General features: G+C 35.1%; 2 protein-coding genes across 2 annotated transcripts; both read right to left on the reverse strand.

Moving 5' to 3' along the window:
- Positions 1-1229: 1229 nt before the first annotated feature.
- Positions 1230-3815, reverse strand: LOC111803156 (cytokinin riboside 5'-monophosphate phosphoribohydrolase LOG3). Its single transcript, XM_023687442.1, has 7 exons — positions 3553-3815; positions 3180-3277; positions 3051-3081; positions 2575-2674; positions 1869-1939; positions 1647-1790; positions 1230-1498 (listed from the first exon to the last, which is right to left on the reverse strand). Exons 1-7 carry the CDS (start codon positions 3670-3672, stop codon positions 1427-1429), a joined length of 636 nt encoding a protein of 211 aa, XP_023543210.1. The 5' UTR covers positions 3673-3815; the 3' UTR covers positions 1230-1426.
- Positions 3816-8695: 4880 nt separating this feature from the next.
- Positions 8696-11283, reverse strand: LOC111803155 (protein CNGC15b-like). Its single transcript, XM_023687441.1, has 6 exons — positions 11215-11283; positions 10704-11136; positions 10290-10505; positions 9933-10210; positions 9745-9856; positions 8696-9660 (listed from the first exon to the last, which is right to left on the reverse strand). The coding sequence occupies exons 1-6, from the start codon at positions 11238-11240 to the stop codon at positions 8776-8778; spliced, it is 1950 nt and encodes a 649-aa protein (XP_023543209.1). The 5' UTR covers positions 11241-11283; the 3' UTR covers positions 8696-8775.
- Positions 11284-14165: the final 2882 nt, after the last annotated feature.

A 14165-nucleotide genomic window follows, 5' to 3' on the forward strand; every position in this document is an offset into this window, starting at 1 on the left:
TCATTACAAGACACGTTTTAAAAACTTTGAGGGAAAGCCCGAAAGGAAAAGTTCAAAGAGGATAGTATCTGCTAGCAGTGGGCTTCGGCTGTTACAATGGTATAAGAGCCAGACACGGGGCGGTGTGCTAGCGAGGACGTTGGGCCCCCAAAGGAAGTGGATTGTGAGATCCCACATCGGTTAGAGAGGAGAACAAAACATTTTTTATAAGATTTTGATGACCTTCTCATCTAACATTCCACATCAGGAAGGGCTTTTGTTTGTATGATTTATTTGTGGATAAACGAATGAAGAAAATGAATCACCGGCATAAAGTTTGATGACCGTCTCATCTAACATTCCACATCTACTTGCCTAATGATCCATTTTGTTCGATGTGCTGACATGAGTCACACCACCGACAGATGTCGTCGTGTTATTGGCTCCAACCCACTGCCCTATGTCTCCAAGTACATTCGTTTGAGGCCATTCCTTAAAAAACACTTGCTGACATACTCCACCATGACAGATGTCACAGTCCCATTTGTTTGGAACAGCTGAATCCTACCACTTGTTCTTCTAAGGGTACTGATAGGAGCCCTCCCTGCCCCCACCAATTGCCCCTCCCACCCAACACTAGACCTTCTAAGCCCTATCTTCCTCACTTTCTATCTGTTGTCTACATACATCCAAGGAACTGTCAACAACAAACTGGTAAATGCATTGTTAGCTTTGTTGGCCCCCTCATCCTCCTCTTTGTTAACTAACTGCCACCTAACCCTCTCTTAGTGGACTGCTGTTTGTGTCCATGGTTCTTGTTTTCCCATGCAAAGTAAGCAACTTTTTGACCTCATCATTGATTGATTATCAGTTGAGCTAAATTTGGTTCATTGAGTCGTTTGATGTGAGTTTGATCCGTTTCTATAACCATTTTAAAAGAGTGATGTGTTCATAGAGTCGTTTGATGTGAATTTGATCAGTTTGTATGACCATTTTAAACGAGTAATGTGTTGATGTCATAATTCGAGTTGACAAGACCAAGTTGGCACTGACATGATAGCAAAATATCTGAATTCAGTACCATTTCTTACCAATACCCAGATGGATATGATATGATAATGGAGGTTTCCTGTTAGCTTACAGAGGCAGAAGACATGAACAGAACAATAAATGATGAACACTTGCAAAAATCTCTCTGTTTTTCCATTTCTTTTCCTCTAAAGTTAGTAGATAGCTGATTCTCAGAGGGGGAACGAACATTCATCAACCTCATTTACTTACAATTTCAAAAAGCAAATTAGTGTTTCATAGAGAAGGAAATATAGTAAACTTCATTTACTGAGAGGTCAATTTGCAGTAATTTACAAAAAAGAATCCCCCAAAATAGACATTAAGAGCTTCAAAATTCAGATTCCATCTTTCTTCCTTATCCAATTCTATATCCTTTCTAGAGATAGCCAAGCTGCTCTATTTCCCAGTTCAACTTCGAACCAACTCTTTCCTCACAAGGGGAATACTCCTACAATAATCAACACTCACTGTAAGAACATGACAGATTCAGAGCCTTTCTTTTCTGACGAAACAAACATGTTTTTCTTCAATTATTCATTGAATCCAAGAAACAGAGTCAATTTGGAAAGAAATTGTTGGAAAGGTAAAGATAATACCTCCATTTTCATCATCAACTCCTTCGCCGTTGGAGCGGATAAGATGATTTCACGTGCACTTGGACTGATGAATCCCTCTTCCACAGCTTTGTCGATGAACGACAGCAAAGAATTGTAGTATCCATCAACATTCAGCAAACCCACCTGCAAAATTTGAAGATGCCATCCTAAACTCGATCGCTATGAACATAAGGATATAAGTATTTTTTGGAGATAGCTTACAGGTTTATCATGAATTCCAAGCTGAGCCCAAGTTATTACTTCAAGCAACTCCTCTAAGGTTCCATAACCACCTGTAAGAATTAAGATCTAAGATTATGAGACACAAACAAAGTCACGAGAGATTATGTTCAAAATGAATAATATCATGACATTGTGGAGAGTCGTAGTTACTAACGTATGAATCAATTCATTAGTCAAGAGGTCAGGGTTTGAAAGGCTAAACAATAATCATTGTGTCTTGGGGTTCGTGAGAAGTTGTTGATGAGTAGTAATTATGAAAAGACCTTAAAAGGCAAGCAGAAGCCATTGAAGTAAAAGATAACGTTCAGTTTGACTTGAAAGAAAGAAAAAAAAGAAACACAGATCCTTTGCTTCAATATTAGAAAGGGACTAAACTAGAGCTTTCAATGGACTTCAACATAAAAGGTGGCTGCACCGAAAGCAAAATAAATCCTCTTTTTTCTTTCCCTTTTTTAGGTTGTTTGTCCTTTCCATTTCTTTACTCTCTTTGCACAAAGATATTCATCTACCGAGTTAAATGTGACTCTTATGATTTTGCTTTGTACTTCTCTAAAAGGCCTCGTACCAATGAAAATGTATTGTTTATAAATTAATGACCATTCATTAAATTAGCCAACGTGGACTAACTCACAACCATCCTAACATTAAATGCTCAAAAAACAGAAAGAGAGAAGCTTGTACTGACCAGGCAAGGCAATAAAAGCATCTGAATGCTTAGCCATCTCCGCCTTCCTTTGGTGCATATCTGCAACTGCCTTCACTTCCCCTACTGTTTCACCAGTGAGCTGCAAAGGGATAAACACATTTTCAATGGAAAGAAAGGGAGATTTGCAGTGAAGTAATGATGAATAGGAATAAGTTCTTGGTCAGATATTCCCTAGCCACAAAATTTGAAGCTCACAAAACGAGATAAAACAAAAGAAAATGTTCACAAGAAGGAAAAGGCCAAGGAATAAAGAACAAATACTCATAGACCTCAAAATAGTAAACAGAGGATCCCCAAATGTTTATGTCTGTAAGTGTAGCCAACCATTTTTTGATTGGTGCCAAATAGGCAAGTGAAGTGGTGGTGCATAGATAAAGGGCCACAAAAGAGACAATGGAGAATACACACATCAATGGAGGAGTTAAGCATGGTTTGTAGCAGTAAGAGAGACATACCTCTCGAGGCATGAGCGTCTTGGGAATGACTCTGAGAAGAACAAAAAAAAAAAAAAAAAAAAAAAAAAAAAAAAAAAAAAAAAAAAAAAAAAAAAAANTATTAAAGAGCAAATTTAGTGTTAAGGTTACCCAATGACATGTCCTCCACCGCCATGAACGGCTTGTGAAACCAAACCCATTAGCCCTATGCTTCCTCCTCCATACACCAGGTTTATGTTCCTCGAAACCTTCAAAACAATGAAACCCACATCAAGAAAAGGATAGGAAAGTTCCAAAAGATGGGCAAAAAAAGAAACAAAAGGAAAGAAAGGTAAAAGGGGGGTTTTGATTGACAGGTTATGACAGAAAACAGAGGTATCAGAATAGAGATGGAAAGAACAGAAACAACCATTTTTGGACAAAAACAAAGCCAAATGATTCCTGATAATAAAGAAGAAAAGCAGAGCATAGAGATAGACAAGAAAAGATTGAAGAAGAAGAAAAAGAAGAAGAAGAAGAATACCAATTGGTTGCCGAGATCAATGGCGGCATCCTGGTAGCTACTCTTCCTGCCCTGACTACTCCCACAAAACACACAAATTCTTCTGAACTTGGATTGCCTCATTTCATTCTCAACCTCCATAATCTGTGTATTTTGATTGTGTTCTTGTTGTTGTTCTGTTTCTGTATGCGTGTGTGTCACAGAACAATACAAAATATGAAAGGCCACACCCCTTTGTGCCTCTAAGCCACTACTCTCTCTTTCCTTCCCCCTTTCCTCAGTGCGTATATATAAACCTTCTTACACGTGACTGCGTGTACCTCAGCACGCTCCTACGCCCACCTTCACACCCTTAATACAAACACACCTTCGCACGCGTGGACCACCCCTTCTCTTTCATTTACACCACCCACTACCACAAAACACAAAGTCGATGCCTTTTTGGTTCTTACACATTTTCTAACAAAAACCCTTCTTTTTATTTCACAAACCCTTTCAACCCCAACCAACTACTCACAATCCTTCCACAAACACACCCCTCTAACTACCGCTTCTGCACCCTTCCATGCATGTATGACCAACAACTCTAAATTCATTACACATTCTTTCTTCTTAGGCCCAAATTTTATGGCTCACTCACTCATTGCCACATTAAAAACATTACCCAGAATCACTTTTTGTCAAATTTAGAATAACTTTTGGTTGTATTTTTAGCCCTTCTTAATCAATTTTGATGCAGTTTTTCATGCTATTAAAGGGATGTGGAAGGATTTTAAACTCGTTGTTTAGTCATTCTAACCATTCTAAAATCGCTCATAAACATGTTTTTTTATTATGTTGTTGTGCATACTATTATTTGTTTGTTTCACTCGAATGTTAATATAATTTTTTAATTTTTGTGTATTGGAATCTGACTACTAATTGAAATGTTTATTCGAGAAAAACAAAGCCCATAATAAAGAAATCGAAAGGAAACAAAAACTAAAAAATAAGATGAAACTGTTACCGAACGAAGCCTAAACAAACATATTATAATGTGGAGACATAGAAACATCCTCTGATGATGGAACAAAAACAAGGGATGAAAACAAAAACAAAAATCCAAAGTTTGAGTAAAAGGCTTACAACTTTTAGGCAGCGATGTGTTGGATATAACAAACATGAAACTCTTTGTTTTTTAAAGAAAAGGCACTAATGGTAGACATTAAGAAATGGGTTTAGGTTATTTTTTAAAGTTTTTATTTTAATGTCGAGAGAAAGAACCAGAACTAGAAGGAGAGGAACAGGGGATATTATAATACATAAAATGAGGACAAAGTATGGGGCTGATTATGGGGCAAATAACTATAGCTGTAAGCTACTAAGTAACAACCAAAGCCTACCATCGATAGATACTGTCCTATTTGAACTTTCCTCTCAAGATTTTGAAACAAGAGGTTTCGTTTCAGTTTTGGATGTAGAAATTTGTTCGGAAACAAAACATGTGGGGATTATGGGTTATGAAAGTGTGCCCTCGTAGAGCATCGTTTAGGAGACAAAAAAGTTGGTGTATTGAAAGGAAACATTTGATTTAAAATTGCCACGCTCCCTTTCCCTTTCCCCATATCCTCCATTTTCACCTTCTCCAACCATTTTGTTCCCTCTCCTCATCCCATGCTTACCTTCTTCACTCATTATTCTCTCTCTCCTCTTTCTCTCTCCTCAAACTTACCCTTTTCCAAGATTTTGGGTCTCTTTCTTATTGGGTATGACTAAACTCTTAACCTCAGCTAGAAAGTTGTAGATTTTATAAGTAATCTCGATCATGGATCATATATCTATATTGCTCGAGTCAATAAGAGATACATGAATGAACCGAAACCACAATAGAACAAGAGGGAGATTCTGAAAATATACAAATATAGCTAAGAACGGTATGAAAGAATTGATAGTTTCTACCTATATCAACAAAGATGAACTTTTTATTTTATTTTATGTGAGATAGACTCAGTTATTAATATTTTTTTTTTGTTTGGTATATATTTTAATTTTTATAATTGAAAGAGAGAGAGAGAAATGAATAAAGGTTTGTTTATATTATGATGAGTGAGGCATTTTGTAGCATTATTTTGACCAAGGTTTGTGTCAGATTGAATCATTAGTTTAACATAATTTTGTTATTTTATTGTTGGTTCCATTGCCTGGATTACACCAAAATTTAATAATAATAATAATAATAATTTTATAAAGTTTTTCACTTCCCAAATCCCCAAAATTTGTCCTTCACAGGCCTTCTTCTTTTATTATAAAAACTCATCATTACTACACATATATCCTTAATGTTGGTTTAAGTAACAATATATTTTCTTCATAAACTAAAATCACATATAATTTTCCAAATATATATATAAAACATCACACCTTAATTTAGACATTTTTACGTAATTTCTTTACTGAGGTAAAAACTAATAGAACGTGATACGTGTCTGTTGGTTATAAGCTAACATTCAACTTTGAAATTATTTTAATCTCCTTCTATAAGTAAGATCGAGATGAGTTTTTTTTTTTTTTTTTTTTTTTTTTTTTTTTTTTTTTTTTTTTTTTTTTTTTTTTTTTTTTTTTTTNGGATCCTTTTAAAAGAAAGAAAGAAAAAAAAAAGCTATCCATTCTCTCTTCAATTATTGGTGTTTCTTCATTCATACCATACCCCAAACATACATCCAAATGATAAGAGAGAACAATATTCGTTCTTTTAGATTCAAACATAAACAACTACTAGATAATTTCAAATGACCGAACACACAATTTTGTTGTTAAGTAATAACTCGTTTTTGAATTTGATATGTCGAATCGAAAAGTTTCAGAAAAATAAGAGTGTGCCCGATTTAGGGTGACATATATAGAGATGTCTACCGTGCTAGGTAGAGACGAAGAGACTATTTAAAAAAAAAAAAGAAAAAAAAAAGAAAAAAAAAAGAGAATTTCCATTATTGTGGATGTTTGAGGAAGAAGGAAATTTCAGTGTAGGGAAAGAGGAAGAGAAAAGGAAGAGATTTATTTGCAGCCTTTTACCAATTTCTTTTCCATGTCTCTCCACCTCCCTACACTCACATCCTTGTGCTTATCCTCTTTTATTCCACCTCTACTCATTTCACCCCTCCCATCCTCTCCTTTTAGTGCATTTTTTCGACTTGGGTTGCGGGTTCGTTCGTCGATTGATATTTTGTTTAGTTGAGTCAACCCGATCATCGCAAAATAGGGTTACTACTCAATCCAACAATAAACGAGGGGTTCATGTTGAGTGGGTGCTTAGTCACCTATGATGTTGAGTTCGATTATGCATACTTGTTGGATAATTTAACGAGAGGTTCATGTGGGGTATTATTCTCCATTGTTACTTGTATTTATGGAGTCACTTTAGCTATTACAAATCATAAATAGACGTAACCCGTACGTTACCTCCTTCAAGCATATTAAAATTCCAAGTAAAACGTTTATTTTTTTTTTTTTATCTTTGTCTGGACTTCCAAGTGATCCCTTTCAATTTAGTTTATGGAAAGAAAAAAAGAAACAAAGCATCTTTGAGGTTGGAAATTAACATTTTTTTGGTCACATCACATCCAACTCCAATTTGCGTAAAAAAGCCTATTCTTAAGGAAAATTTGACCATTTTCTTAGAGAGAGTGTTAAAGAACTTGGTTTTAACGAACAAACCTTTGGCAACAAAATCAAAAAGTTTGATGCTTTTTGAGGATTAAAACATGGACTTTAGTGATTTGACGTAGACTCGAATCAGGTCGAGATGAGTACATGTATTCTTTCTTCGCTATTTCGTAATAGAATTTTTGTGAGATCTCACATCAATTAGAGATGAGAATAAAACATTTTTTTTTATAATAGTGTGGAAATCTCTCCCTAGTAGATGTGTTTTAAAATTGTGAAGTTAAACGACGATAGATCAAACCAAACAATATCTACTAATTGAACTGTGAATTTATAAGTTTTCGTTTTCTTTTCTTTTTATATATATATTTGCATATTTTGCTAATCTACTTGGAAGTCACTCACACATGAGATAGAGACAACACAAACTAAAGTTTTAATTTTTTTAAAAATAAATTTTAATTCATCTGCCTTATTTTTTTTTTATTAAAAAAAAAACATTATCTAAATTATTAATATAAAAGGAGAAAATCAAACATTCTTAAACAAATAATTTGAATTTTAAACCTTGTTTTATATTTAATAATTCAAGTTATTGGGAGTTAAAGATCAAATTAATCATTTTTTAAAATTATTTTTAAAAAAAGACGGATAAACTTTATAAAACTTCTAATATGACACGTTTTGAATTAGTAAAGTGTTTATTAGACCACTCAAACAGATGAAGTGTTTTTTTTTTTTTTTTGACAAAATTAAAGGTTTTAAAAAGTGAAATTAAAAGCATGTTTTTTTTTTTTTAATTATTGGGACCCATTTTTGTTTTCTTTTTCCAAGGGGTAAAAAAGCCTAAAATATAGTGAAAAAGAAATTCTCTTTTATTTATTTTTATTTTTATTTTTTTAATGGTTAGTCATAGAACATAATAAGTCAAACACATAAAAACATATTCCTTTGGAATTGGAATCTCAACTCTTTCATAACCCCACATATTTTCAATTGTCAAATCAATTCCTATTTTTTTCCAAAAAAATAAATATTATTAATTATTATTATTATTATTATTATATGAAACCAGACATGTTACATCACTTGGGTTGTTTAATCTCATGAAATCATGATTAATGTTATAATATAACTTGTTTATTTCATTTTAATTTGCTAATTAACGTTTAGTCATAAATAAATGTGGGGGAGGGAATCCCTTTTGTAAAGTCAGAGTTGTTTAATGATTTCAATCAATAATACTCAAATTTTGGGAATATTTCTCCTTCATATTAATCCATTTCACCAATAATTAAAAATAAAAATAAAAATTCTAAAATCATGATTGTGTGGACATGTCACATTGGTCAGATAATGGGCTTGAGCCCAAATCATTTTGGAGAGGCTTTTTAGCAATAATCAAGGCCCAATAATGCCATGTCAAGTAAATGGGCCTGAAACTCTATTTATTATAGGTGTTTTTAATTATAAAAACTATATTGTAATATTAAATTTTGGAAAAAGAAAAATCAGAACAAGATTGAACGTAAGCCACATATAAATTCGAATTAAAATACAAATTTAAAAAAAAAAAAAAAAAAAACATAATGTTTTTGTTCTTCATCTGTGTTCCACCGAGAAATCAGGTTCAAGTGGCTTCAGCAGCGAACCATGAACCGCATTCATCTCGCCGCCATCACAACATCGGCTACTGCCACCACCACCAGCTCCGACAACCCTCCTACAGTTGTCGGCATACTTCCTAACAACATTAATGTTATTCTTCTTCCCCTCCTTCCGCCGCCGCTTATATCTAAACCACGCGGCCTGTATAAAGCACGCCGCCCACGTCCGCCACTGGTGCGAGTGGAACCTGAAAGTGTACCTAAGCTGCTTACTGTGAAGCCTCCGGAACTGGGCCGCCACGAATTTCAAATCCTCCGCAATGAGCGCGAACCCTTCCACTTCCGTGACGGCCTTCACAGTGCGAGTCGACGATGGTAGCACCGCGGCTGCTCCAGGGTCCAACGCCCATGGAAGTAGCTCCTCGCCACAGAAGTCACTCGGTCCGAGACGGCTGGAATTGAAGAACCCAGTCCGGCCGCCATTCGTGGTGTGGGAATCCAAATGGCCACGGATTATAAACAGCATCTCGTTGACTGGGTCGCCTTCCCGGACCAAGCATGTATTGGAAGTGCTTAAACAGGGTCTCAACCTTTCGCATATAGCGTCCAACATTCTCTCCTCCATTTCGTCGAACAGGGGAACCTGGCGGACGAGATCGAGGCAGAGATGCCGCTTGATGTCTCGTCGGAGGTCCAGAGGAAGGCCTTTCAGGATGTCTTCTTCGTTTACCCCATGGGTTGCCATCCATCTGAATTGCTCGTATTTTCTCACGCTTTGCTTCAGTTCGTATGGCAGCTGCCTGTGCTGCATCCATTGCTCTGTGTCTCTCCGCCGCACCCTCCACTCTTCTAGCCTCAATGTCGTCGATTGGAGGTAAGTCTGCACCCACCCACATCATTATCAAACCCAACTACTCAAATTCCAACCAATTTTACTCTATTAAGAAGAGGTTAGAGTAATTACTTGCATATTCCCAATAAGAAGAGCGAAAAGAACCAAGCCCACAATCGCAATCACAATGGCGAAATTGATCTCTCCCACATTGCTACTTGTTAGCAAATTTTGTCCTAGAGAGCTGCAAAAACGTAGCACGGATTATCTCAAAGTTTCGGGACTAAACTTTACGAGTGATCGGGTATCGAAGTAGGTACCTTAAATTCCTGAGCCCCCACCAAAAACAGTAGAAGTACCTACTGAAAAAGGAGGAAGAAGTTGATGCAAAAGAATCAGAAAAGATGCCAAAATGGAAGAAAGTGGTGGCACTTGGATGACAAAGATTTGAAACATTGGTTGCTTCAAACCAAGCACCTCTGCTAGCCTTACAACTAAAAAGCCCATATCCGCAATCCAGCTCCCCCAAACTGCAGACCTTTTTCCAGCATTCCATTTGTCGTCCTATGGATAAAAGGTACCAACACGACCCCAAAACCTAAACACATATCGAACACTTTAGAATGTTTGCGTAGACTTAAAAGAACAAGAACAAGAACGAAGAACAAATTGTTTACGTGGCTTGCAAGCATGAAGAGCATTAGGTTATAGACAGCTCCAGCCCATGCCGTTTTCATCAGAGCTCCAGTGGCCTTAATGATCTGTTCAGATAGAGGGAAGATGAGATACAGCCTCAACAGGTACTGGAACAGAATGGAGAACCGAACCAAGTAACTCCATGGGCTCATGTTTGAACCCCTCATCATGTTTGGGATTGCAGCCCATATGAATGCCTGTCCATTCACACCATTGATTAGAATTTGAAATGGTGTAACATGCCATCATTTGAATTATCATCTATGTTGTCGTCCTTACGTCCTTACGGTTAGAATCACACAACAACGCACGCACTCGATCTAGATAAACATAAAGAACAAGAGAGAATGCATGAGAAATATTTGGAATATTTGGAAGAGGCAAAGGAAAGGGACCTGTGGAAGAGGCAAAGCAGCAGCGAAATGAAGCCAAAACTCGAAACCAAGATAGTTGGCAGCAATCTTGGAAGGGAGACTGACGAGCTCCCCTCTTCCAAAGATCCTGGAGGAGGGAGCTACATAAGCTGTCCTAAACCTCACCACTATGTGGATTATGTAGAACACATCCGCCATGGATCGAACCACGGTCAGCGCCACGGCGAGCCCTCGGCTGGTTTCGACGCAGACATCCTCGGTATTGACGAGGGGCAGGAAGAAGAAGAGAGGGTCCACAAATAGTGAAACCAGACAAGCCACCAGAAAAATCCTGTTCCATGCGTTCAATATGGGCAGCCTTGGATCTAATACCATTCCATCCTCCGCCTCTTTCCTTTTCCCTCTCTTTCTCCTCCTCTCTGATTCACCATTTTCAAGCTCTTCCTCTTCGAATCTACACGTCAATCCCCAGACCCATCAAAGATTATACAAACTCTATGAGTTCAAACACTAATAATAATATTAATATTACCTTACTGTGACTGATCCCATCTCCATGGACGTGAGAACTCGAACTCGAACTCGAACTAGAATTTTTGAAATTAACCATTATTGGCCATTTAAGCTTTCATGAGCTGAAAAAACTGTGATCCATGGAGGCCCTTTTGCGATCGTACTAAGTTATTTTATGAGTATCATGTGAAGATCCTAACTTTTTCTTTAAAAATTTCAACCTTTTAGTACTCTAAAAGCCTGATTTCTCTCACTCTTTTCATCTTAGCTTCTCGTCCACTAAAAACCTTGTGAAATTCAATAAATGGGCAGCTGGATGTTGGCCACAGCTTCACATGTTTTCATTTCATGGATCAAAACCAAAGGGGCAGCTCCGTGTTTCAGATTTTGGAGCTAGCTAACAGAAAAAATTGTTGACGTTTATAATGGAGGAATACTATCTCACTTATTAGTGTGAGGCCTTCTCAGAAGTCCATAACAAAACCATGAAATGTTATTACTCAAAGTCAATAATATCATATTACTGGAGAATTATGTAATTTAAACTTTTAATTTTGTGACTAGTCACATAATATTAATAATTTTTAAAATATTAATAACGTCAGGTTCACTTAGATTTTTTGATTTTAGGTTTTTTAGTTCTTTACTCTTTTCTTTATTTTTTTTTTTTACTATGCTATTTGAATGTCTATNGCACATTTTTAGCATTGGGTCTGTTTTGAAGTGGGCTGCTACTGGACTGGACTGGACTCTCAGTATTAGCCCTTTTTAGGGGCTTCGGCCCAAAAAGGGATTCCGAACATTTGGGGAAAGGGATATTCCTATTCCGAAATGGTTATTCCCATTTCTTCGCATCTCAAGACACATACCGCTTTACAGCTGCTCCGTACGGATAAAGATATCCATATTCCGGATATTAGTGTACAAAAGCCGATGCTGCATTGACCAATATAGTATTTAAATATTTGAAATATTATGTATGTAATATGTAATTGATTTAATTAGTATGTTGAATTTAGTGTATATAGTTCAACTTCTTAAATATATTATCTTGTAACTAAAAAATTAACAAACTTTGAAATGAATTGAAATGTACTTAATGAAAATTTAAAAATATTATATTCGAAATGACCCAATAATTCAATCAATTCAGACTATCCAATTAAGATTGACGTTGGATTTTTTTTTTCTAGTTTGGATGGAGTTGAGTTTAAAAAAAAAACTGAAAAATTCAGATCAAGTTCACATTTTGTTTGTGAGGTTACAACTCAACTCTCTCTGTAACCGAGGTCAATAATGCATTGTGTTGTGGTTTAGGAATGTTTGATATTTGAGATTTATGAAATTCTAGTTACTGAAGATTAATATAATTTTTAAAAAATAATTATATATAAAAAAAGAACAACCCGACAATCTAACCCAAAAAAGGTTTGGGTTGTGAATTTTATTCGAGTTGTTCGAGTCATCAACCCAACGAACTCGATATTTCGGATCGGTCAAAAAAGATTTTTGCCCAAATTTTTATCAATTTGCAACTAATTTGGTTTGTTTCAATAATTTCCTTTAAAGACCATAATGTACGAATTAAATAATGCTGGATTAATTATGTATATAAAGTACTATCTATTTATATAATAGAGCAATAAATAATTATAAAAAAATACAAGGTTTATTAATCATAATATTAATAATTTAAAATGATACTCTTCAACATGTGTCCTCTTAATTATAAACACATTTGTTTTTTTGTTAGATAAAGATTCAATGAACCAACTACTCCTTTTAAGAACATTAACCATATTTGCTTCAAAACCCCATAAATTTCATAAATTTGCATCTTCTCCAATATATATATATAATTACTTATTATTGGAGCAATGCCAATCCAAGAAAAATGGAGGGAAAATTCGAATATTTTAAAAAATACTTGTATTTTCAGAAGATAATGTGAGTATAATAAATATATATTTAAGCATTAAAAAAATACTCAAGAGCACATGATATGATATGATTCATGGTTAATTAAATGATAAATAATGTGAGGACAATATATATATGTATTTATTTATTGTAAGGCTAAAGTTCGATCAACATGTTTGAGTTTGTTAAATGTTTTTGTGTGGGTGTTGATCTGTAAATTGACTTTTGAAATACGATGATCTAAATTTAGGGTATAATTTTGAATCTTGTAAGTCATATTATTTTAATTACTTACATTCCTTGTATATATGAAATTTGATATTGTTTTTTAGACGTATACTCGAGAAAATTATAATTATTTGTTTAAAAAATTAAAATAAAATAAGATTTCTTGATCAAAACACGAACATAGTTTTGCAAGTTACTATAGGGGCTCGATTTGGAAGTAGTAAATTTAGTTGAAATTAAAATAAAATAAGATTTCTTAATCAGAACCCAACCACAGTTTTGCAACTTACCATAGGGGCTCGGTTTAGACGTAGTAAACTTAGTTAAAATTAAAATAAAATAAAATCTCTTAATCAAAACCCGACCATAGTTTTACAACTTACCGGGGGCTCGGTTTGGAAGTAGTAAACTTGGTTCTGTTTAGGGGGTTGAATTTTCTAGGAGATTCGCAAAGTTGTGCATTGAATGAGAAGAGATAACGCCAATTTCGTGGTGCCCACCGCTCTCTTCTCGCTTCGGAACAAACATTTTAATTCTCACCATTTAAAGCAAGTTTAACTCCCTTATTCATCGAATTAATTTATTTATGAACACGTGTTCGGTCTGAAAATCTGACTAATTTTAATCGTTCAATTCAAATTATAAAGGTTGGTTTGAGTTGAGTTGTGTTAGATTTTTTTCCAATTTTGGTTTGATTGAATTTTTTGAAAACGGAAACATTAGTGGATTCCTAGGTTGATTTTGTTTCTTTTAATTCGATCAAGTCGGCCAACCTAAAAGTATAATTATAATAAACTTTACCCTACTTTTATTAATGTAAAA

This window comes from Cucurbita pepo, chromosome LG10 (assembly GCF_002806865.2).
Source record: "Cucurbita pepo subsp. pepo cultivar mu-cu-16 chromosome LG10, ASM280686v2, whole genome shotgun sequence".
In the NCBI taxonomy this organism is placed as follows: Eukaryota; Viridiplantae; Streptophyta; class Magnoliopsida; order Cucurbitales; family Cucurbitaceae; genus Cucurbita; species Cucurbita pepo.

Bases quoted from the DNA above. Each gene is read 5' to 3' on its own strand.
- LOC111803156 (XM_023687442.1), bottom strand. From the start codon at position 3,672: ATGGAGGTTGAGAATGAAATGAGGCAATCCAAGTTCAGAAGAATTTGT. The intron at 3,278-3,552 runs GTATTCTTCTTC...ATTGTTTTGAAG, and splicing joins TTGATCTCGGCAACCAATTG to GTTTCGAGGAACATAAACCT. The intron at 1,499-1,646 runs GTATTATCTTTA...TGATTATTGTAG, and splicing joins AGTTGATGATGAAAATGGAG to GAGTATTCCCCTTGTGAGGA.
- LOC111803155 (XM_023687441.1), bottom strand. From the start codon at position 11,240: ATGGAGATGGGATCAGTCACAGTAAG. The intron at 10,211-10,289 runs GTAAACAATTTG...ATATGTGTTTAG, and splicing joins TCTTCATGCTTGCAAGCCAC to GTTTTGGGGTCGTGTTGGTA. The intron at 9,661-9,744 runs GTAATTACTCTA...GGGTGGGTGCAG, and splicing joins TTCTTATTGGGAATATGCAA to ACTTACCTCCAATCGACGAC.